The 21,281-nt window shown below is 34.7% G+C and overlaps 5 protein-coding genes across 5 annotated transcripts; 1 reads left to right on the top strand and 4 right to left on the bottom strand.

Annotated features, from left to right (window-relative positions):
* Window positions 1-3,835: 3,835 nt before the first annotated feature.
* Window positions 3,836-5,053, bottom strand: LOC124935169. The gene has a single exon (XM_047475619.1). The coding sequence runs from the start codon at window positions 5,051-5,053 to the stop codon at window positions 3,836-3,838; it is 1,218 nt and encodes a 405-aa protein (XP_047331575.1).
* A 3,213-nt stretch (window positions 5,054-8,266) lies between these two features.
* Window positions 8,267-11,732, bottom strand: LOC124934093 (probable thylakoidal processing peptidase 2, chloroplastic). Its single transcript, XM_047474565.1, has 6 exons — window positions 10,895-11,732; window positions 9,267-9,335; window positions 9,085-9,153; window positions 8,926-9,012; window positions 8,780-8,847; window positions 8,267-8,680 (listed from the first exon to the last, which is right to left on the bottom strand). The coding sequence occupies exons 1-6, from the start codon at window positions 11,543-11,545 to the stop codon at window positions 8,524-8,526; spliced, it is 1,101 nt and encodes a 366-aa protein (XP_047330521.1). The 5' UTR covers window positions 11,546-11,732; the 3' UTR covers window positions 8,267-8,523.
* Window positions 11,733-15,004: 3,272 nt separating this feature from the next.
* LOC124934105 (IAA-amino acid hydrolase ILR1-like 3) lies at window positions 15,005-16,863 on the bottom strand. The gene is made up of 4 exons (XM_047474580.1): window positions 16,405-16,863; window positions 16,212-16,337; window positions 15,715-16,029; window positions 15,005-15,633 (listed from the first exon to the last, which is right to left on the bottom strand). The coding sequence occupies exons 1-4, from the start codon at window positions 16,732-16,734 to the stop codon at window positions 15,142-15,144; spliced, it is 1,263 nt and encodes a 420-aa protein (XP_047330536.1). The 5' UTR covers window positions 16,735-16,863; the 3' UTR covers window positions 15,005-15,141.
* A 577-nt stretch (window positions 16,864-17,440) lies between these two features.
* On the top strand, window positions 17,441-18,874 carry LOC124935168 (septin and tuftelin-interacting protein 1 homolog 2-like). Its single transcript, XM_047475618.1, has 4 exons — window positions 17,441-17,549; window positions 17,939-18,112; window positions 18,305-18,459; window positions 18,791-18,874. Exons 1-4 carry the CDS (start codon window positions 17,441-17,443, stop codon window positions 18,872-18,874), a joined length of 522 nt encoding a protein of 173 aa, XP_047331574.1.
* Window positions 18,875-19,739: 865 nt separating this feature from the next.
* Window positions 19,740-21,281, bottom strand: LOC124935167 (60S ribosomal protein L23-like). The gene is made up of 4 exons (XM_047475617.1): window positions 21,119-21,281; window positions 20,321-20,605; window positions 19,880-19,921; window positions 19,740-19,786 (listed from the first exon to the last, which is right to left on the bottom strand). Exons 1-4 carry the CDS (start codon window positions 21,279-21,281, stop codon window positions 19,740-19,742), a joined length of 537 nt encoding a protein of 178 aa, XP_047331573.1.

Here is a 21,281-nt window from a genome sequence, read left to right as displayed (position 1 = left end):
CACTTACCGAAATTATGATGTAATTTATCGGTTGGTTTTCCATGACTGGTTTATTGAGATAGCTTATTCTAGTGTGAAGAAATATCGAGTTTAGGCGACATTTATTCAGGTTTAAGGAATAAACCATTTGTTTTGCCCGAGTCATTTGAACCGTTCGATTCATGCACAAATAATTTGATAGAGTGATTTTACCAAGCTTAATCAGAGACATTTGTCCGGTTAGTATACTTGATCGTTTAATTTCCCATTGGAGTAGCCGAGCTGAATTTCCAAAAAGAAATTCACCGAGCATGGTTTGAGAAGCGTGAGCTTCTCCCTGAACTCATGCCCTAGTTTTTCATTAATGTGTTTTTGAAAACATGCAAAGGCATTTAAGGCAGAATTTGCTTGATATCAGCAAGTCCTAATATGTTTCGAAAGAAAGAAAACTTAGCTTCCTGTAATGGCTTCGTGAAGATGTCGGCCACTTGTTGTTCGGTTGAGACATATTCCAGCTGGATATGTTTCTGTTGCACATTTTCCCGGATGAAGTGATGTCTTATGTCGGTATGTTTTGTTCTTGAGTGAAATACCGGATTGTATGTGATAGCTATCGCGCTGGTGTTGTCAAAGAAGATAGGAGATTCCTCAGTCGTTACTCCGAAATATTTCAGTTGCTGTTGGATCCAGAGAAGTTGGGCACAACACTTCCGTTGCTAGGTACTCTGTCTCTGTAGTTGAAGTTGCAACTGAGGTTTGTTTCTTGCAATACCAGGAAACCAGTCGGTCTCCCAAGATTTGGCATGTACCACTAGTACTTTTTCGGTCTATCTTGCATCTTGCATAGTTTGCATCAGAATAACTTATTAGATTGAAACTGGAATTCTTCGGATACCACAGTCCCACATCTTGAGTTCCTTTTAAGTATTTTAAAATTCTTTTGGCAGCGGTGAAGTGAGACAGTTTCGGATTTGCTTGGAATCTTCCGCATACGCCAACTGCAAACAGAATGTCCGGTCGGCTAGTTGTTAGATATAGAAGTGAGCCGATGATTCCTCGGTAGGCTGTAATGTCTACTCCTTTAACGTCTTTGTCTTTATCCATCTTGATGGATGAGCTCATCGGGATAGTCGCTTCGGCACACGTGTCCATTCCGAATTTCTTTAAGAGTTCAATTGTGTATTTGGATTGGTTGATGAAGGTTCCTGTTTCGATTTACCGAACTTGGAGACCTAGAAAGAAACTCAGTTCCCCCATCATACTCATTTCAAACTTATCGGTCATCATTTTTGAAAGTTTATTACACAACTTTGGATCTATTGACCCGAAAATTATGTCATCCACATAAATTTGAACAAGTAAGATGTGTTCCTTTTTCTCAAATTTAAATAATGTCTTATCTACCGAACCTATTGTAAAGTTATGATCAAATAAGAATTTTTTTAATGTATCATACCAAGCTCTATGAGCTTGTTTCAAATCGTAAAGGGCCTTATTCAGCTGGTATACATGACTAATTAGTTCTAGATTTTTAAAACCAGTAGGTTGTTCAACATAAACCTCCTCACTTAGTTCGTCGTTTAAGAATTCACTTTTAACATCCATTTGAAAAACTTTGAAATTTTTGAAAGCAACAAAAGCAAGAAATATTCGTATAGCTTCAAGTCTAGCCACAGGAGCAAATGATTCTTCAAAATCAATGCATTCTTCTTGTTTATATCTTTGAGCCACCAGTGTTGCCTAGTTCCTAGTAACCAAACCGTTTTTATTGAGTTTATTTCTGAACACCCATCTTGTTCCTATAACCGATTGGTGTTTCGGTCTTGGAACTAGATGTCAAACTTTATTTCTCTCGAACTGGTTTAATTCCTCTTGCATTGCTAAGATCCAATCGGGATCTAACAATGCTTCATCCACCTTTTTCGGCTCAATCTGTGATATGAAAGCCAAGTTTTCATATTCTTCCAAAAGTTGATGCCTAGTTCGGATGGGTGATGAGGGGTTACCTAATATAAGCTCTGGATGATGATCTCTATTCCTTTTGAAGTTCGGCTCGGTTATATCTCCCAAGTGATCGGGTGTTTGATCAAGGTTAGATAGATCGATAGGCTGAACAGAGTCAGGCCGACCGATTTCCTCAGTGGATACTTCCTACTGTAAAGCAGCTTGATCAAGCTGAATTTCAGCATTAACCGCTTGATGATTGACAAACCTTCTAAAAACCGGAACTTCATCTTCATCATCAGAGTGAATATTTAAATTTTCCATTATGTTGTGTAGATCAAAGGGTGATGCATTATTACGTTCAATAGATTCATCAAAAACAACATGCGATGATTCTTCAACGGTTAATGTTCTAGTATTATATACTCTAATCATTTACTAACGGCTGAATAACCCAACATTACCTTCTTCTGATTTGGCATCAAAAGCGGTCAAATATTTTTTGACGTTGATGTGAATGTAACACTTACAGCCAAAGATCCTAAAATACCGGATATTAGGAACTCTGTCATGGTATATTTCAAACGGTGTTTTAGTTAGCCATTTTGTGATTAGAGATCGATTTTGTGTATAACATGCAGTGTTGATAGCCTCGGCCCAAAATTTTTGAGTAACACCCGAATCGGCTATCATGGACCTTGCAGTTTCCTTGAGAGTTCGGTTTCTTCTCTCAGCCAGTATGTTTTGTTGAGGTGTTCTAGCACTAGACAATTCGTGTCTGATATCGGAATCCTCAAGAAAAATAGTTAAGGTACTGTTTGTAAATTCGGTTCCTCTAACACTTCTAATTTTATTTATTCGAATTGATTTCTCATTTTGCAGTCTTATAAGCAATTTAATCAAATTCGGTGTGCCTTGATTTTTATATGCCAAAAATATTACCCAAGTAAATCTAGAATAACCATCAATAACTACCATAGTGTATTGCATACCACATAGGCTTGTGACTCTAACTGGTCCAAATAAATTCATGTGAAGTAGTTCTAAACATCGGTTAGATTGATAATTTTTGTTGCTCTTGAATGATGATTTTATTTGTTTTCCCATTTGACAAGCAGCGCAAACTTTATCTTTCGCAAATTTTATATTTGGAAACCCATGAACTAATTCATTAGAACATATAAAATTTATCGTTTTGAAGTTTAAATGGTTTAGTCGTTTGTGCCAGAACCAATTCGGATCATTCCTAGCCATCATACAAACTAGGTTTTCAATTTTGGTTTTCCAGTCTACTTTATAAATATTTCCTAGCCGGTTTCCTGTTAATAGAATGTTACCCTGAGAATTTTTAACTAAACATGCATGCTTATGAAACTCAGCCGTATATCCTATGTCACACATTTGATTAATACTTAACATATTAAAATGCAAGTTTTCAACTAAAAGCACATTGTTTATGGATAGGTTGCCATGGACAATCTTACCATTGCCCACGGCTCTACCTTTAGAGTTGTCGCCGAAAGTGATCATTGCACCGGCTTCATGTACAATGTCGGTCAATAGTTCACTGTTTCCGGTCATATGTCTGGAACACCCGCTGTCCAGATACTATTCTGAATTTTCTAACCGCTTGCTCCTCCTGGCCTGCAAAAAATACATATTTACACCGATTTGGTACTCACATTTATTTGGGTCCATGATTTATTAGTCCCTTAAGGATCCACACTTTAATAAGTCGGATGACTTCCCCAGTATTAGTTCTAATTGTTTTACCGGTACTCGGCTTGACATCTCTTTGTTGGTCTATGAATACCTCATTGTGTCGTGATGGTGATTGTCGGTTAGTCTTATATGAGCTTGTATCGGTTTGTTTTCTTACTATCCGGTTGGTTTTTCTTCTCTCTGGATGAAGTCATTTATCCGAGTCAGTTGGACCTACATATTTTATTTCTTTGTCCGCTTTTGAATCATGGTCTGCCCCATTGTCGGTTGAAGAGCTCTTGACAAATCTTACAAATGAAAGATTGCCTTTGTTGAGTTTCATCCCGTTTGAAGATTTTTGGTTAGCCAATTTGCTGCCCTTATAGCCGAGCCCAAACATGCATTTGGGATGTCTTTGGTATGTAGACATCTGGCTCACCGCTTCACTGGATTTCTTCCAGACATCCATGACATATTTTGTTCTTTCGTTTTCTTTGGTTAGCGACTGAACTTTCTCCTTGAGCTTCTCATTCTCACAGGATAGCTCAATCGGTTCGTAGGTTTTGGTTCCACTCGGCTTGCTGATGGTTCCACTTGACTCTCTGATTTCAACGTTTGACCGGATTGGTAATATTGTGGATAGGTTTTTGAACTCAGCAACCATGTCGTTGAGTGCAATAACCAGATCCTCTTTAGTGAATTCTTCACTTGAGAAATCGAATTCCTCTTGAAAGTTGGGTACCTCTTCTTCCTTAGCCATGAAGCACGTGACTCTTTCTTCATCGCTATCGGAGTAGGCCCACTCACTTCCACCGTCAGAAGTTATTAGTACTTTTTTAGTCTCATTTCCTTCACCGTTTTGTTGGTTGTCACCCCTCTGATAGTTGTTTTCCGGTTTTCGGTCATCTCGTCTCGGTCTTCTGCATTTCGACCTGTAATGACCCAAAGCGTTATAGTTATAACATTTTACATAAGATTTGTCACTGTAATCATAGTTGTAGTTTTGGTTGTTCGATGGTTGATTTTTCTTCATGAATCTTCCGAATTTCTTTGCAAGCATAGTCATCACATCATCACAGATCTGATCAGGGTTTTTGATTGGTGCTGGATCGGATGATACAGGAGCTGTTTGTTCCACTGATGTCATCAAGGCTCTAGTTACGGTTGATATTGAAGCTTCATCTTCGATTCGAGACTTCATCTCAAACTCGTACGCTTTCAGATCCTCAAACACATCATGCACTTTCATCTGCCCGAGATTGCTTGATTCTCGCATCACCATGGTCTTTATGTCCCATGCACTTGGTAAAGATCTCAACGCCTTAACAATTATTTCCTTGTTATCGTATATTTTTCCAAGTGTATATAATTCGTTTACCACACTAGTGAAACGATCACTGAATTCCTTCATGTTTTCTACTGGCTTCATTCTGATGTTCTTATACTTCTGAGTTGCCACCAGAATCTTATTTCCTTTGTCCTTTCGTTTCCCTCATGGAGCTGAATGATAGTTTCCCAGGCTTCCTTTGCACTTTGACAATCTCTGACTTTACCGAAAGTGTTATTGTCTAGAGATTTGAAGATGTGTCTCTTGCAATGGTTGTCCAGGTTATTTCTTCTTCTGTCTTCAGCCGTCCATGCACTGGTATCCTTTTCAATCTTTGTCGGACCTTCTTTCAGAATGGAACTCATTTCATCATCCATAGTGATCAGATGTAGGTACATCTGAACCTTTCAGTCGACAAACGCCTCACTGTTTAGCATCGGGGGTCTTTCATTGTGAGTCATGTTTGTCAGCGTTTCCGGTTGCTTGAGTGTTAAGAACCTCGCTCTGATACCACTTGTTAGGATCGGGATAGCCGATAAGGGACCGAAGTCCGGCTAAAGGTAATCACTTATAACAACACACCAATTGGGACTAATCCGGTTAGAGATTAGAACCGTTCTTAACACTACACAGGTTGTCACAGACTCTTGAACCGAGTTCAAGGGCGGAAGTGTCTGTTTCAACCTGAAGCAACTGTACACGATTCAGTTAAGGGAAGGTAGTATGAAGAGATCGATTTAAGTGAAGAGAATTCGGTTCGATTGGAGTGGAGATAGATCGGTTCGGTTAGTTTAGTGACAGAAAGTAAGTAAAGAACACAGAACACAGATTTTTATGGATGCTCGGAGCAAACTCTTCTACGTCACCTCTTCTTCTCAAACAATGAGAAGGATATTCACTAAGGAATATTCCACAACACAATACAATACACACTCGAGTCTTATTTACTACTCGATGTACACTTTACTATACTCACACAGTATTGTAATACACTTTTACAACGGAATGTTTAATGTTTACAACTGTTTCACTTTGATCAAAAGAGTTATATGAATTCAGATGCTTTTAATGTTTAATCAGGTGAAAACCAGGTTGATAACGTATCTCAGAACTGTTTTTCTTCAATGCCTTTGGCTTCCTTTTATATGGGAAATATGACAACGGTCACATTTCTCACTCTTGAGTTGACTGGTCATAGGTAGTCGAGTCGGTCAGAGTAGGTAGTTTTGCTTTTTGTACACATGGTAGTCGTGCATGGAGCAGCCGCCTACATCGTGAAGGTTGCTTGTGAGCTTGGATAAAATCTGCAATCATTAGATTGTGGCACGCCTTATCTAAGAACCTTCTTTTGCATATTCCTAAGATATATTTATTACGTCATCTTTAGATTATTCATTACTTTGAATAATCTTCCCGTTGGCCATAGATCTTCAATGCGTTGAGCCAGCCGAACATTTTCGGTTAGCACCTCTAGTCGGGCCTGAATTTGAGCCGATCCGGCTTCTTCAACACCTTCAAATAACCAAGCCACTAGCTTAACTTCGAATATGTTTGAGCCGATTCTATTTAACTGAGAGGATAGATCAGGTTAAGTATTTCGGTTTGTCCGATTCGGTTGAAGTTGTTCCTGCACATATGGTTAAAGATTGATTAAGTTCTTTTAGATAGTTAAATAAATTAACTATCTTGATTTTTCTAACAATCACACTCGACAAACCACCCACCACTTGACCTCCATCTCGTGACCTCACACTTTCAAATGTTCGTCAAACCAACCACTAATTTCGACCTCACATTCGACAAACCACCCACCACCCGACATCCATCTCATGACCTCACACTTTCAAATGCTTGTCAAACCAACCATTCATTCCTACCTCACACTTTGAGATGTCTATCATTTGTTTAAAAGTTGTCTATCATTTTGTATGTTTTGGGATTTGAACCCTAGTCTTAAGCATGAAATCTGAACAATTAAACTGTTAGACCAATTATGATTGTTGAAATAATTTTATTACTTTGTGTATGTATATATATAGTCAATTCGAACACTGGTCTTAAGTATGGAATGTGAACACTTAAACCGTTAGACCACTTATGATTGTTAAAATAATTTTATTATTATTATTATATATATATATATTTTGTATTTAATATTTATTACCAATTAGTTAATTTTTATATTAACATAAAAATTATTTATACTCATAAAGAAAATATTTTTGAGAAAACGGCTTAGTGACATTTCATTAAAACCCAAAAAAGGGAAAATGAGTTTTAAGAAATAAAGTTAGACAGACCCTAGCTTTATTAAAAAAAAAATAAGTTATATATATATATATATATATATATATATATATATATATATATATATATATATATATATATATATATATATATATATATATATATATATATATATATATATATATATATATATATGTGTGATGAGAGATAAAATGTATGATTTAAGATAAAAATGTATTTATATAAAATTAATGATGAAAAGTAATATAACATATATATAAAGTAATAAATAAAATATAAAATTATGAAAGTACGTGCGTTTATAAAAAAAATGTTTATATATATATATATAATCAATATAAAAATTGTGAAAGTAAGTACATTTATACCAAAAAAATATTTATATCTTAAATTAATATTAATATAGATAATTGTTTAAAGATATATAATAAAAAAATATATATCAATAGTAAGAATGAAAAATAAAATTTAATTAAGAAAGAAAAAATAGATGATGAAGTGAATTATATATATACTTTGAAGGCAGGAATTAATGTGGTATTTTTTTTACTTTAAATATATATAGATATATAAATAAAAAATTATAAAATATAATAATATAATAACATGTATTTAACATTATAAATATTTGTTATTTTAATTTGTAATCATATAATTGTATATTTTATTTAGTTATTAATATATATATATATATATATATATTAATTTTAAATATTTTTTATACACTATAACTGTCAAAGTTAAACACCTACTCAAAATAAATTCAAAATTAAAATAACCTTAACAAATTCAAAGTGTATTTCTCCTTTAGTACAGACTTTTTGTGAATTTCTACATGTTGAATTTATGATAACTCTGGCAGATAAAATGGAGAAGAAATAAAATATATATATATATAGACATTTATGTAAATGAAAATATTTGAGTCATTTTACAAAAAAATTATCTCTTCTTCAACTTGTTTGTATTAAATTATTTTGATACATTTTATTTATCTTTATTAATTGATCTATTATTTTGAAAAATAAAACAATAGAAGAATAATAGCATTGCTGATTATTTAATTATCTGAATAAGTAAACTCATCCACACCAAATAAAGCCACAAGATTCTTAATTTGGACTGACATCAAAATATTCAGGTATAATCAAACTCATTTTTCTCTTCTAATCAGATCCCAAAACATACTCCTCCGTTAGGAACTAATCACAAACGGAAGCTAGCAGCAAGGCATGTATATTCTACAAATTGAGTTGTTCAAAAGTAGAAAATATTTACAGGCCCTTTAAATCGAGTTTACGGTTTCAGCTCTCTTTTACCAGATGCTTGGAAAGAGATGATGAAACCGTAATCACATTGGCGTTCATGGTAAGCGGTTCAGAAATAGTATCAGACACTCTCGAGGGAGGCCAATAGCGAAATACTGACCTGCCAAATATGTTCTTGATGGGCAATGGACCCCTGAGAAATAGAACCACAAATTCCAAAATTGGGTTGGTTATAAAGGCAAAAATCAGTCCAACTTTTGTGTGTGCTAACTGCTAAGCAACAGCAAATTACCAGTTATGTGAATCAAAACTGTTGTTGCGGTTGTCACCGAGAACAAATACACATCCCTCAGGAACCAGCTGAAAATTATATCCATTTTATTTTTCAGAGATTATAATAATGAAGAAGAAGAAGATGAAGAGCAGCATATCATATACCAATGGGTCCATGTGGTAACTGTGAGGCTCCAAAATAAAGTCTTCATCTTGCACCATGCCATTCACAACAAGTTTACCATCACGAACCTGTCATCACTTGTTATAAACATCAAACAAATAGAATCAAACCTTATTATAATCCAACAACACCTTCATTACCTCAACATAATCCCCCTCCATCGCCACTATTCTTTTTATAAACACATCCTTGGAATCAAACCCAAGTTCCTTAATTGCAGAATAATTTGTACAAAAACAAACAAAACCACATACATCAGATAGTAAGGCTAATATGATTGATGATGCTCATCTTAGAAAAAGAGAAAAAAAATAATACACACCTGAAGAATTGGAGTTGCGTTGAATATTACAATATCAGAAACAGCAGGCCTTTTAAAAATATATGACACCTGAAAACAGGATATTTGACCTAATTAATTCAATAGTCACCCATCTGATTAACAAATTAAGGACAAGGATAAAATAAACATTAAAACAAGACCAAAGATAGGGTTAGCATATTCAAGTCGTTGAGGAGGAGCCATGTTTATTGTGTCGAAGGAAAATGAGACACTTGATCACCACTTTTTTCAATGTTCTGGCTCTCTGTCTAAAGGTTAATGAAAGAATGATGATGAATTGTATTCCAAATGATTATATTACTGTTAAAGAATGGATGTTTATGTGTACAAATGAGAAAAGCTTTTTCAACTTTTGTTTGCGAAATCTGGATTGAGAGAAATTTAAGAGTTTTAGGTTCCAAACCTAGAAGGGAGGTAGACATTTGGAAGAAGATTCAAGAATGTGTTACTCAGAGTAGAATCTGAAACAAAGTTGTTAACACTGCTCAAAATTTGTTATTATGCATGGAATGGGGTATCGACGCTTCCTAAATAATGATTGGCTAATGTTTTACTTTTCGCTTTTTTGGAGAAATATAACTCATAATAGTTTTTTATTGCCAGTGTTCTTTGGTTTCGTTTTTTTATTTAGTAAAAGGTCATCCTTCTCTAAAGAAAACATTAAAACAAAACCACATCCCACAACAAACAATCGCCAAAGAGTAACATAGAGAAAAGAAAACCACAATCAAGCAATCACATTGAATTAAAAGAAAAAGACTTGTTTCGCATATATGTCAACAACATCAAAAAGCACAAAAACCTCTAGTCATCAAAAGACACCAACCTCGAGTTGACACAATCTAAAGTTATGTTGTAAGAAGATGACACTTTTTTGTTTTCCAAGGTGTATTGTCGTGCATTTTCATTCAAGTCAATTACGACTCTTTGGAATTTTTCTTCTTTATACAAGTTTGATTGCTTACACAAGTCAAATAAAAATAAGTTATTTGAGCCTAACAATTAAGTCAATTCACATCTTATATTGGCACATTACAAAATCCACCTCTAGTGAGGAATAAACAGATTCTCACTAAAATATTGTTTACATATATATTTGATCCTTAGAATGAGAAAAAAAAATAAGGTAAAAAACATGATACAGAAAAAAATGGAACTCCCTTTCACTACATTGTGGTCAGAATCACTTTCTAAACAAAACAAGCACAGCAACAAACCATTCTTTTATTTTTGTTTCTCACATTCCCATTCAAATCCAACATACAAATTTACTTAAAATCGTTGTTTACTAATGGACACAATGTAAGACTAAAATGTATTTCTTCAAAGCAGCAGCAAAGTGTGGAAATGGGCATTTGATTTGAAGCTGGGTTTTCAAATTACTTTTACAATCTACCTCTAGCTTTTCAAACCAACAAGGGTTTTGTTTATAAACTAAAACAACCTCAAATAAATCAAATAATGGAAGTCTAACTTTTAGCTTGAAAGGCATACATAGATGCATATATCACTAAATGTTTTCTCATCACATTATACTTTTCAAAGCATTGAGCATTGTCATTAGCATAGGAAAAGAAATGCAATTAATTTGATTGAATTTTATGTACCTTCTCTGCCACAATACGGTCGCCGATTTCAAGAGTTGGACACATAGAAGTCGTTGGAATGGATCTTGGCTCAGCCAATGTTGAATGGAAAAGTATTCTAATGCTCATAGCTGCAAAAGCAGCCTTTACATCGTCAGTTCTAAAATTAAACAACTTGGAGTACCAGTTCCCTCTCTCAGACGCCTTAGCTCTGAACTCTTCGGTTTCATTCACAAAATTCCGCTTCTCTTGTTCAATACTAGTAGAAGAACTGATAACACCCTCACTACAGGGCAGCCACTTCGATGCTTGCAAAAACGGAATGACTGAACCAGCCTTAAAAGGAGATACCCCGAAAATTCCCAAAGAAAGCGGGCCAGCGATGCCACAGGTGTAATTAACAAGGGAACTCAGGCCAATAGCCCCACGAATTTCAGCCGCAAGCGTCGAGTACATTGATGACTTATCAGATGGCCGGAGATTGGCCGGGTGATGGTAGCTCCTGGTGGAGGGGGCAGCGAGATCCACATCCGGCTTCTGGTTAGGGTTGACAAACGTAGAGCGGAAAATACATTCTTGAAACAATCGGCAACATCCAGCCTTATTGGAGGCGGCGGATGCAAGGTTTTGGGCGATATAGCCGGAGTAGCTCAGAGTAACACGGATTGCCATAGATATGATCCTGCTATCAACGGTGTCTGTAAAAGAAAACCCTAAACGAAAAGAAAGGTCTTTTCAATTGATTGACTGAAAGAAAAGCTTTGTCGGAACTGGAATCGGTAGAGAGAGAAAGAGAAGCATTGTAGAGAAAGGAAACTAACAAACACCCTGGAAGCTGTGGAGGCTCAGCTCCGATAATGTTGGACTTCTTCTTTATTAGGATATTTTTCCCAAAAACCCTTGTATATATATTAATTTTTTTCAATTATTTAACTAACAAACTAAAATATTATTATTTTAATTTTATAAAATTTTAAATTCTAAATATATTAGAATAATTTAACAAATTAAAATTTTAAATAATTTACATTCTCATCTAAATTGTTTTTTAATAAAAAAATCCTCAAATAGTTAGAACAAACAAGCTCCACTGGTCTTTTTAGAAAATTATATTTAGTAAAAAAAATAATAGTTGATTTTTTTTAAATAAAAGGGTGATGACAAATGTTTAAAATATATATTCTTTTAATCATGTTAAAAATAAAAAATCAGTTGGGAATGTTTTAACACTTGACAAACTTAAATAATAAAAAAGCTTAGATATTCATATGTTTTTATGAGATTAATAAAATATTTTTTTATTATGAATTTTGTTCCATTAGAGACTATTTTTTTTTAATTTGTAATTATTTAAATATTTAATTTGTATTTAAAATTTTCATTTTAAAAAATAATGACCAATTATTATTTGGGTTTCAAATTTGGGTCCTTTTATGAAATGAGGCTCAAATTTTAAATTGTGTCAAATAAATGAGTTTAAGGCCTATTTTATTCTAATTTTTATAAGTAAAGCCTTGTTTGTTTTTAATCAAGTCTTAAAGCTTTATTTTTTGGATTTGTTTAGATGTATTGACGCTTATTTGGTTTGAATTTCTCAAAGATGAAGTTTGTGATTTATTTCTATGAGATTTGATATTCATCAATGTGGAGATTGAAAATTAGAGTTGAAAAAGAAGATGAGTGCTTATTTGATGTTGTAGATTGTGGAAGATAGTTGATGCAACATGTAAATGATTTTTTAATTAAGGCGGATGCTTTAAGATTTGTTTGTAAGAGTGTGGTTTTGGTATGTATGTATAATAAGGACCGATTTGCATTTGCATCAAATCTTGTGAGTAAGTTTTGTTTAGCAATCTCTGGTAAGTGATGGTGCGAAGTTGTCAAGTGGGTGGCTCCAAGGATTCTACCAAGAATGATAATTTCGAAGGTATGAGTGGAGGGTGCATTAATCATATACAGGGTTTGTTAGATTCTTTCTATGTAGGATTTGGTTAGAAAAATATGGAGAACAAACGATACATCTTTATCATTGTAAAAAAATAGTTGAATTTTTTTTATAACCGATTGTTGTCTTGGCATACATGAGTGTTATTATTTGAAACTCGTATTGATATACTCTATTCTATTAGATAGTAAAAGTAGCAAAAAGTTGCACTATGTTGTGGGCTTTGACTTGAAGAAAATCTCGATTAAAATGAGTTTGGAGAGATTTTCTTTGGAAAAGGGTTATTGAATAAACATATTGGAAGAGCTAATCGATATGAAGAAGGTGGTGAGATTATGTGTTTTACACTTGACAAAAACATGATCGAGTATGGAAAGTTGTTATTAAAAACGTGTTTATCGATGACAATATTGTCGACATGTTAATAGGGCAATCCTACGGACCAAATTGCAAGATTGTATTGAGTTGGCGGGTGATTAAGGATTAATACAATTTTAGTTAACACACAATATGAATGAAAGACTAGTAAGAAGAAAACTAGTGAAAGACACTTATAAATTGAGGTGGAGACATCTTGAAAGAAACTATCAAACGAACCAAAAATAAATCATTGCATTAAATTATAATGTGACAAGATAAATAAAACCTTGAGTGAGATTTTTAGTCACGGAAAAGAGGCTAGATGGGAGACTCGGTTAATTTGATGGTGATGATTTTGTTACTTCTTTTGTTCTATCTTAATTGTTTATACATTGTGGATCATAGTTTAGATGAATTAGATGATTGATTTGTCATCTTATTGAGGAGAGAATTGAGACCTTGAATGAGATTCTTAGTCATGAAAAAGGGCTAGATGAGAGACTCGTTCAATTCAAATGAAATGATATTCATGATTTATTTCTGAAAAACTATAGATTTGAAGCATTGGTAAAGACAATTGAAGAGAGTTCGTGAATCTTGAAAATATATTTTTGAATTGCTAGTCGTTTTGAATTAGAAAAAATAGTAGATTGTAAGTTAATTTGTTCGGGGAGAAGTATGAGGTTCAAGTTGGTTGAGTGTGTAACGTTTAGGCAAGATGGGTGACAAATGCTTTGTCAGATCTTGAGCTTGAGAAAAGAGATGTCGAGATAATCTAATTTATTTGTTATGAAGTAGACGATAAAAGTTCGTGTTGTGTCTTCTCGTTTTCGATGATATCTTATTTTGAGGAAGTAGACGATGAAAGTTTGTTTTGGGTATCCTTAGTTTTTTATATATATTTGATTTTCAAAAAGTAGACGACAAAAAATTGTCTTGGGTCTAATCGATATTTTGGTTTCAGTCAGTTGCTAGACTTGAAAAATAAAACACTCAGTTGGTGGCAAACAAAGGTAAATATTATTTTGACATAATGAAGAATTGTTAATTCTTGTTTCGCATATATCAACGGGTATGAACAAAAATTGGAAAGAGTTGTTGAATGTCTCTCATCGTTGAAATAACGTGGTTACCCAAATTTATGTGGTGTTATAAACTCTATGATTTCATCTTCTAAGGGCTTTTCGAGCGAAAATGAAGGTATAATGATTTATCTCGTGAATGGTTCGAGCAATGAAAATTGATGTGTGACTCATAACATTTTGATGGCGCGATATATGCAATGGTGAAGATTTTTATTCTTCTAAGGGCTCTTGAGTGGAAATGGAGGTACGAAAAATAATCTCATTAATGGCTCGAGCAAATGTGAAGATTGAAGTGTTGAACCCACTTATTTCTTGATGCCTTGACTTTTGTCAAGGTGGAGAATGATGAATAAGACTCGTGTATTTTCTAAGTGACGTGAAATTCGTCAATGTGAAGATTGTTGAATTTGTAACTTATTTTTCACATTTCAATAAGCGCAATATCGCCCAAAGTGGAGATTGTTGGGTTTGGACTAATATTTTATTAGCGTTTATATATTGTAATTAGATTTAACTTTTATTAGGTTTAAGAGAAGTATTCTTTATGATTTCTTATGTACTATTAAAAATAGAGACATCGTAACATATGGTTATTTGAATCATTATTTCATGAAAAAATTATAGAATGTACGACTTCTACACTAATTATCCGAGTACAGTTTCACTCGTAATGGGTTTGATTATGAAAGACATAATAGGTTTTAAATTCAAAAGTTTTCAAATCCTCTAAGATGTTGTACAAGACATAAAACTGTCCCACGATTGGATTATCATAATTCTGAACTCAAATACACAAATTCAAATGAGTTCCTAAAAAAGAAACTCAAATAAAAATTAATAATGTTCTTTTCATGGATATATTCTACTCTTGTCAAGTCCTAGTGTTCACTGAGATACACCTCAGCAAGGGCAGTGTGTAGAGCTGCCCCAATTGGAAGAACATCTTCGTCCAAAAAGAAATATGGGGAATGTGGAGAATAAACGGATCCCACATTCTCATTCCTTATTCCTATGCTAAACATGACTCCCGGTATCTTCTTTTGATAGAAGGCAAAATCCTCCCCAGCCATCACTTTATCACTCAACTCTATATTATCACTTCCAACCACTAACCCCCCAACCCTCTTTACAAACTGATGCAAACCGTCGTCATTCACAGTTGCTGGATAATCTGGGTAACCTTCCATGCCCAATTCAATATCGGCTGTGCATCTGTGAGTCCCTGCCTGTCCTTCGATCACCTCTTTAAACCTCCTTTGAAGCAAGTCTAAACCTTCATTTGTCAGACTTCTCAATGTACCACCAAATTCAACATAAGGAGGAATCACATTCCATGTTGTCCCTCCATGAACATACGTGACCGACAATACCTTTACCAAACAGATCAATTGTAGGTTAGCCATGTTGAATACTTCCAATTTTACACTTTAAAGTAAAGAAGGGAATATTACTCGACTCTCTAGTGGATCGGTTTCTCTTGAAACAAGCTGTTGCAAAGCCAAGATAACGAAAGATGCAGCAAGTATAGAATCCACGCTTTTGTGGGGTTCTGCAGCATGTGCTCCTTGTCCATGTATTTTTACTCTAAACATTGATACAGCTGCTAGATTTGGGCCCGAGATAGTTCCAATTCTTCCTGTGGGTATTCGAAAATCAACGTGCATTCCAAATATTGCTTCAGCCTCTCCTAAAGCACCTTCCTTTATCATGTGTGATGCACCAGCACCTCCTTCCTCTGCTGGTTGAAAAAGAAGTCTCACCGTCCCCTGTTGTTAGAACAAAGAACCAAGTACAGGTGTTGAAATTCAATCACAAAAGACTAAACAAACAATCTAGACACAAATTCTCACTTTCTAGGTTCACATACCAAAGACCCATAATATAAAATCTGGAATACAATTGAAATTTGCAAGCAATAATGATTTAAATCAGTTGGGGAAAAACAAACCTTAAGGGTATCTTTTCGTTCATTGAGCAATTTCGCAGCTCCAAGAAGCATGGTTGTGTGTGCGTCATGTCCACATCCGTGCATCTTCCCTTCAACTTTGCTCTTATGCTTCCATTCCACTAATTCCTTGATGGAAACCAATACAACATATAATCACAGCATACAAGAGAAGAGAAAGCAGTGGCAATTATACCTGGAGAGGGAGCGCATCCATGTCGGCGCGAAGAGCGACGACGGGGCGTGAACCGGAGCCAATTTGGGCAACTAAACCAGTTTTAGCAAATGGGTAAGTGTAAGGAATACCAAGCCGATCGAGTTCCTGCCGAATTAAAGCACTTGTGTTGTGCTCTTCGAATCGAAGTTCTGGGTTTTCGTGGATTTTTCTTCTAATTGAGACCAACCAGGCTTTATCTCTCTTAGCTGATCTCAGAATCGAACTTCCGAAGTCACCCTCAACTGTGCAAAGGATGACACTAAATAGAATCAAGATAGGGATAACATGAACAATCAGAAGGACAGACATCTTTAGAGTTAATCTAAAAACTGCCAATTCCTTGAGAGAAAATCAATACTAAGAAGCAAATGTGTTGAAACTGAGAAAAATGACATCTTCAATCTTTTTAGTCTTCACCAATGAATTCTGCTCAACAACCATATTTAATTAATAAACAAAAATAAATGGATGAATAAACAAATGGGACCTTTAAACATTGAGAGATATTGATAATGAAACTTAAAGTTTATTTGCGTTCAGAATGGGGAAATTTGATGAAATGGCACTCATAAGAGGTCTAATTCCAAAAAAGGCCCACGGTTGATAAAGTTGGCAAAAAGGGCCTTTTTGCCCTGTGAAAAGTCTGTAATACCCCTTGCGCGCCTGTTTTATCGCTCAATTACGAGAAATGTATTTCTCGCATTTGATATTTCTCGCATTTGGTGCTCAATTACGAGAAATGTATTTCTCGCATTTGGTATTTCTCGCATTTGGTGCTCAATCACGATAAATGTATTTCTCGCATTTGGTATTTCTCGCATTTGGTATTTCTCGCCTTTGGTATTTCTCGCCTTTGATATTTCTCGCATTTGGTATATCTGAGTATATATATTGAGATTCGGACATTTCTCGCTAGGGTTTCGAATCGATCTACAATAAACTACGAAAAAACAATCTCCAATAGAAGACGCGATCGCGATGCATTCATCTCTGGATATTAGATTAACACACATACATGACGACGACTCAAGACAAGAACGCCTTATCATCGGAGGCTCCACTTGCCCCCGTCACCGTCGAACGCAATGTTCGCTCCGACCTCGACACCACACTTCCAAAGGCTTGTATGTATTCTCTAGCTAGATCTTGTTCTTTCAAATTATTAAGTCTTTGAGATTGGGTCTTTCATCAAATATGCAGACTTGGCTAGATAGGTCAACTGGGTTTGAAGGAAATGGTTGGTATTATATGAGATTAGAAATTCGAATCCCTAAAGTTGGATCTTTTCTCTCTATGATTAATTGAGTTTTTTCGTTTCTTCTTTAGTTCTAAGGGTTTTCGTCTTATGTATACATGATAAAATGAATCACCAAAGATGTTATAACAACAGACAAGGAACGAATCTGGGAGATACACTGTCGGAAAAGGTGGATGTAAGTATCGAGATGTTCCTTAGGTTGCTAGTTGTTGGATTTCTACAAAAGTAAATTTAATTGTCTTACATATACTTCAGATATTCATACTCTTGTGTTTTATCTGCCAATTAATCACAAGCCTACTGAAAATGTTGATCTTGATAATGTAGAACAAGCTTCATTGAATACACAATTGTCATCTTCTAATATTGGATTTAGGCTTCTCCAAAAGATGGGTTGGAAAGGAAAAGGTCTTGGGAAGGAGGAACAAGGTAAATAAACATCAGTTCTCCTATTGAAGTAGATTGATTATAATATGTTATAGCAAGGTTTTATGGGTAAACTGGCTCTCAATATAGACACTAGAATTGAACATTTCTTCAGGAACTTCATTGTTTGTGCATCTGTTATGTTTTCTCTATCAAATAATTGGGTAGTAAATTATTTTTTCGGTTTATATTAAGGAATAATTGAGCCAATAAGGTCTGGTATGCGGGATGCAAAATTGGGAGTTAGAAAACAGGAAGAGGATGATTTTTATACTGCTAAAGAAAATATCCAAAGGAAGAAACTTGACGTGGAGTTAGAGGAGACAGAGGAGATTGCTAAGAAACGAGAGGTATGCTTTTTGCAGTTTGTATGTGTGCATACCCGGATAATTGGAGATTGATGCTTGTTTTTTTTTTTACAAAACCAACATTTATTAGTAGAAGACAGCACATATTTCTTTTATATGTGTGTCTTTTGAGGGGAATTGGTATCATCAAGTTTGGAAGGTCTTGAGAATTTCGTGCAGTTTTTATTACGAGGTTGCTTGTTTCTACTGCCAAGGTCCAAGATTCTGCAAAACAAGCTAAGCCAAAAAGGGAGGCAATTATTTTTCATTGTTACTTCTGTTGGGACTCTTGTCATTGTTGTTTCCTAATTAGGAAGTTTCTTATGTTGGCTAGATTTCAAACAGTAGCTCGACAAAGAAGAAGGCAAAGATTCCAATAGCTTCAGTTTTCGGGAATGATAGTGACAAAGAACAATGAAATATGTTTGTTGGGTTGAACCTGAATCTGTTTAAGTTTGTAAACTATTACTGTCTTTATGTCTCTCTTTAGCATCATCTTTAAGAAAACACTATGCCAATTACAGTTTATTTATGGAGTTTTTACAGTCAGATTGTTAAGTGAAAATTATAGTTTATTTGTGGAGTTTTACAGTTAGTTTCTATCCAAATGTTTATTATTTTTTTTGCTAAACCCATTATGTTATTAAGACCGCAGGCTGAAAAATATCTGTTTTGAAATAATTTTATGAATATGAAAACCAAAATCAGATGATAATTGACAAATCGTTGTCTGGTTTCATTTTACGAGTACACATTTATAAACATTTTTCATCATAAAACATGCACAATCTCTTAAAGTGATAGCTAAAATATCCTATATAAAAGTTACAGATTTTTCTTTATTTCATGTCAATCCGACAGACTCATGCTTCAACAACTGGAATCATGTCAATAAGAGGCTAACTATGGAGAAATTAAGAGGCTAAATATGGGCCTTGATAAGAACACAAAACTCCTTGCGGCTTTTGCTTTGTCCTGTAAGAATTGTTGACATTATATATGTTGGTATTAGATATAAACCCTTTAACCATCTACTTTATTTATTCCCCATTTTCTTGACTATATATTTTACATATTTGAATAGCATGTTTGGTATGACCCAAAATTGAAAACACTCACATACATCAACATTCATAAATATGTTATGCGTATCACAAGAATTGAAAGGGTATATGATTCTAATCTCAGTTGTGAATCAAAAAACAAAATTGACAAGTTTTTAAAAGCAAAAGAGTCCCCCGACTTTATTAGACAATAGCATTGTCAGCACTTGCATTTCTGGGTCATAAATCAGCACATTCCTTCCCAATTGAACCAGTAATGGCAGAACCTGGTTTTTTTACCATTAAACAAATAATTGTGAGTGAATGAATGAGGCCTAAAGATAATATAGTAATTTAACACATTTTGAGTCATTTTTTACCTTTCATTTCTCTCTTAGGATTCACTATCACACCAACATTATCTGCATAGTAACAACATATTTATCAACCAATATATTTACATATTACAATCAACAAATTTCATATATAAAAAAGATCGAGAAGTAGGTAAGACTTAGAACGCAAATAAGTGAGTATAGTGTTTCTAAATACATCATTCATCATACCATAAACTCTATTCATTATCCCTAATACTATTTCTTTAATATCTTAGTGGGTATATACAATACCCAAATACCCTTGAAAACCAATACTAAAGAAAAACTATTTCTAAATCCTCAGCATAACAAATAAGGGATTGTATCAATCAGATCGTGAAAAGAGTGGGTTCTTATCTAACTGTTCTAGTAAAGAATAACAAAAAAATGGTTAAACAAGTAACAAGTTATAACACAAAACAAAATCAAAATATACTAAATCACCTTCAAAATACATGAACACTCCATCCTTTCGGCACCAGGGCTTGCGTTGTCTAACAATGAGAGCAAACATGAACTTCTTTTTCAAATCAGGTTTCCCTTTCTTCACCGTCGCAATAACCATATCTCCCACACAAGTATACGACAATCGATTCAAACGACCCCTGATCCCCTTCACTGATATGATGTAGAGATTCTTCGCGCCGGTATTGTCGGCACAATTGATCATAGCCGCCACAGGAAGACCCAGTGACATGCAGAATTTGTTTCCCGCCAATCCTCCGCGACCTGAAACACTTTGTTTTTCAACATTGAATTACTATCAAGTATCAATTATGTAGTTAACAGAGAAATGTATAGAAGATGAAAACACTAACCTCGGTTCGACATTTTGGCAGCTTTAGAATACAAGGACAGTGTGAAATTAGGGTTTTAGAGTATTTATATGAGAACCCTAAATTTAGGGTTCGTGGCCGGATAATATTTACCAAATGAGAGAAATACTAAATGCGAGAAATACCAAATGCGAGAAATACATTTCTCGTAATTGAGTCTACTGTCATTGTTAGAAACGCAAGCTCTGGCACCGAAAGATGACTATTCCATTGTCATCTTGATCAAAGAAGGAAGAATGTTGCTAGAGGACACTCATGCCGTATTGAGGGTGCCCTATTGTTTCTTGTGGATGGTCCATATCAGGAGCAGTCGACCCTCTAGCCAAGTCTTCATATTTGATGAAAAAAACCCAATCTCAAAGATCTAATAATTTGAAAGAACAAGATCTAGCTAGAGAATACATACAAGACTTTGGAAGTGTGGTGTCGAGGTCGGAGCGAACATTGCGTTCGACGGTGACGGGGCAAGTGGAGCCTCCGATGATAAGGCGTTCTTGTCTTGAGTCGTCATCATGTATGTGTGTTAATCTGATATCTAGAGATGAATGCATCGCGATAACGTCCTCCAT

Source organism: Impatiens glandulifera, chromosome 4 (genome assembly GCF_907164915.1).
Source record: "Impatiens glandulifera chromosome 4, dImpGla2.1, whole genome shotgun sequence".
NCBI classification, from domain to species: Eukaryota; Viridiplantae; Streptophyta; class Magnoliopsida; order Ericales; family Balsaminaceae; genus Impatiens; species Impatiens glandulifera.
Note: the sequence above shows the minus strand (reverse complement) of the source record. Positions and strands in the feature narration are given on the sequence as shown.

Coding starts and splice junctions, on each gene's coding strand:
- LOC124935169 (XM_047475619.1), bottom strand. CDS start 5,053: ATGAAGCCAGTAGAAAACATGAAGGAATTCAGTGATCGTTTCACTAGT.
- LOC124934093 (XM_047474565.1), bottom strand. CDS start 11,545: ATGGCAATCCGTGTTACTCTGAGCTACTCCGGCTATATCGCCCAAAAC. Junction 8,848..8,925: donor GTTACCACATGGACCCATTG/GTATATGATATG, acceptor TATAATTTTCAG/CTGGTTCCTGAGGGATGTGT. Junction 8,681..8,779: donor AGTTTTGATTCACATAACTG/GTAATTTGCTGT, acceptor TCTATTTCTCAG/GGGTCCATTGCCCATCAAGA.
- LOC124934105 (XM_047474580.1), bottom strand. CDS start 16,734: ATGTCTGTCCTTCTGATTGTTCATGTTATCCCTATCTTGATTCTATTT. Junction 16,338..16,404: donor TGGATGCGCTCCCTCTCCAG/GTATAATTGCCA, acceptor GTTTCCATCAAG/GAATTAGTGGAATGGAAGCA. Junction 16,030..16,211: donor AACGAAAAGATACCCTTAAG/GTTTGTTTTTCC, acceptor TTCTAACAACAG/GGGACGGTGAGACTTCTTTT.
- LOC124935168 (XM_047475618.1), top strand. CDS start 17,441: ATGACGACGACTCAAGACAAGAACGCCTTATCATCGGAGGCTCCACTT. Junction 17,550..17,938: donor CACCACACTTCCAAAGGCTT/GTATGTATTCTC, acceptor CATATACTTCAG/ATATTCATACTCTTGTGTTT. Junction 18,460..18,790: donor AGATTGCTAAGAAACGAGAG/GTATGCTTTTTG, acceptor TATGTTGGCTAG/ATTTCAAACAGTAGCTCGAC.
- LOC124935167 (XM_047475617.1), bottom strand. CDS start 21,281: ATGGAGGACGTTATCGCGATGCATTCATCTCTAGATATCAGATTAACA. Junction 20,606..21,118: donor CACCACACTTCCAAAGTCTT/GTATGTATTCTC, acceptor AAAGTGTTTCAG/GTCGCGGAGGATTGGCGGGA. Junction 19,922..20,320: donor AGTGTTCATGTATTTTGAAG/GTGATTTAGTAT, acceptor GTTACTATGCAG/ATAATGTTGGTGTGATAGTG.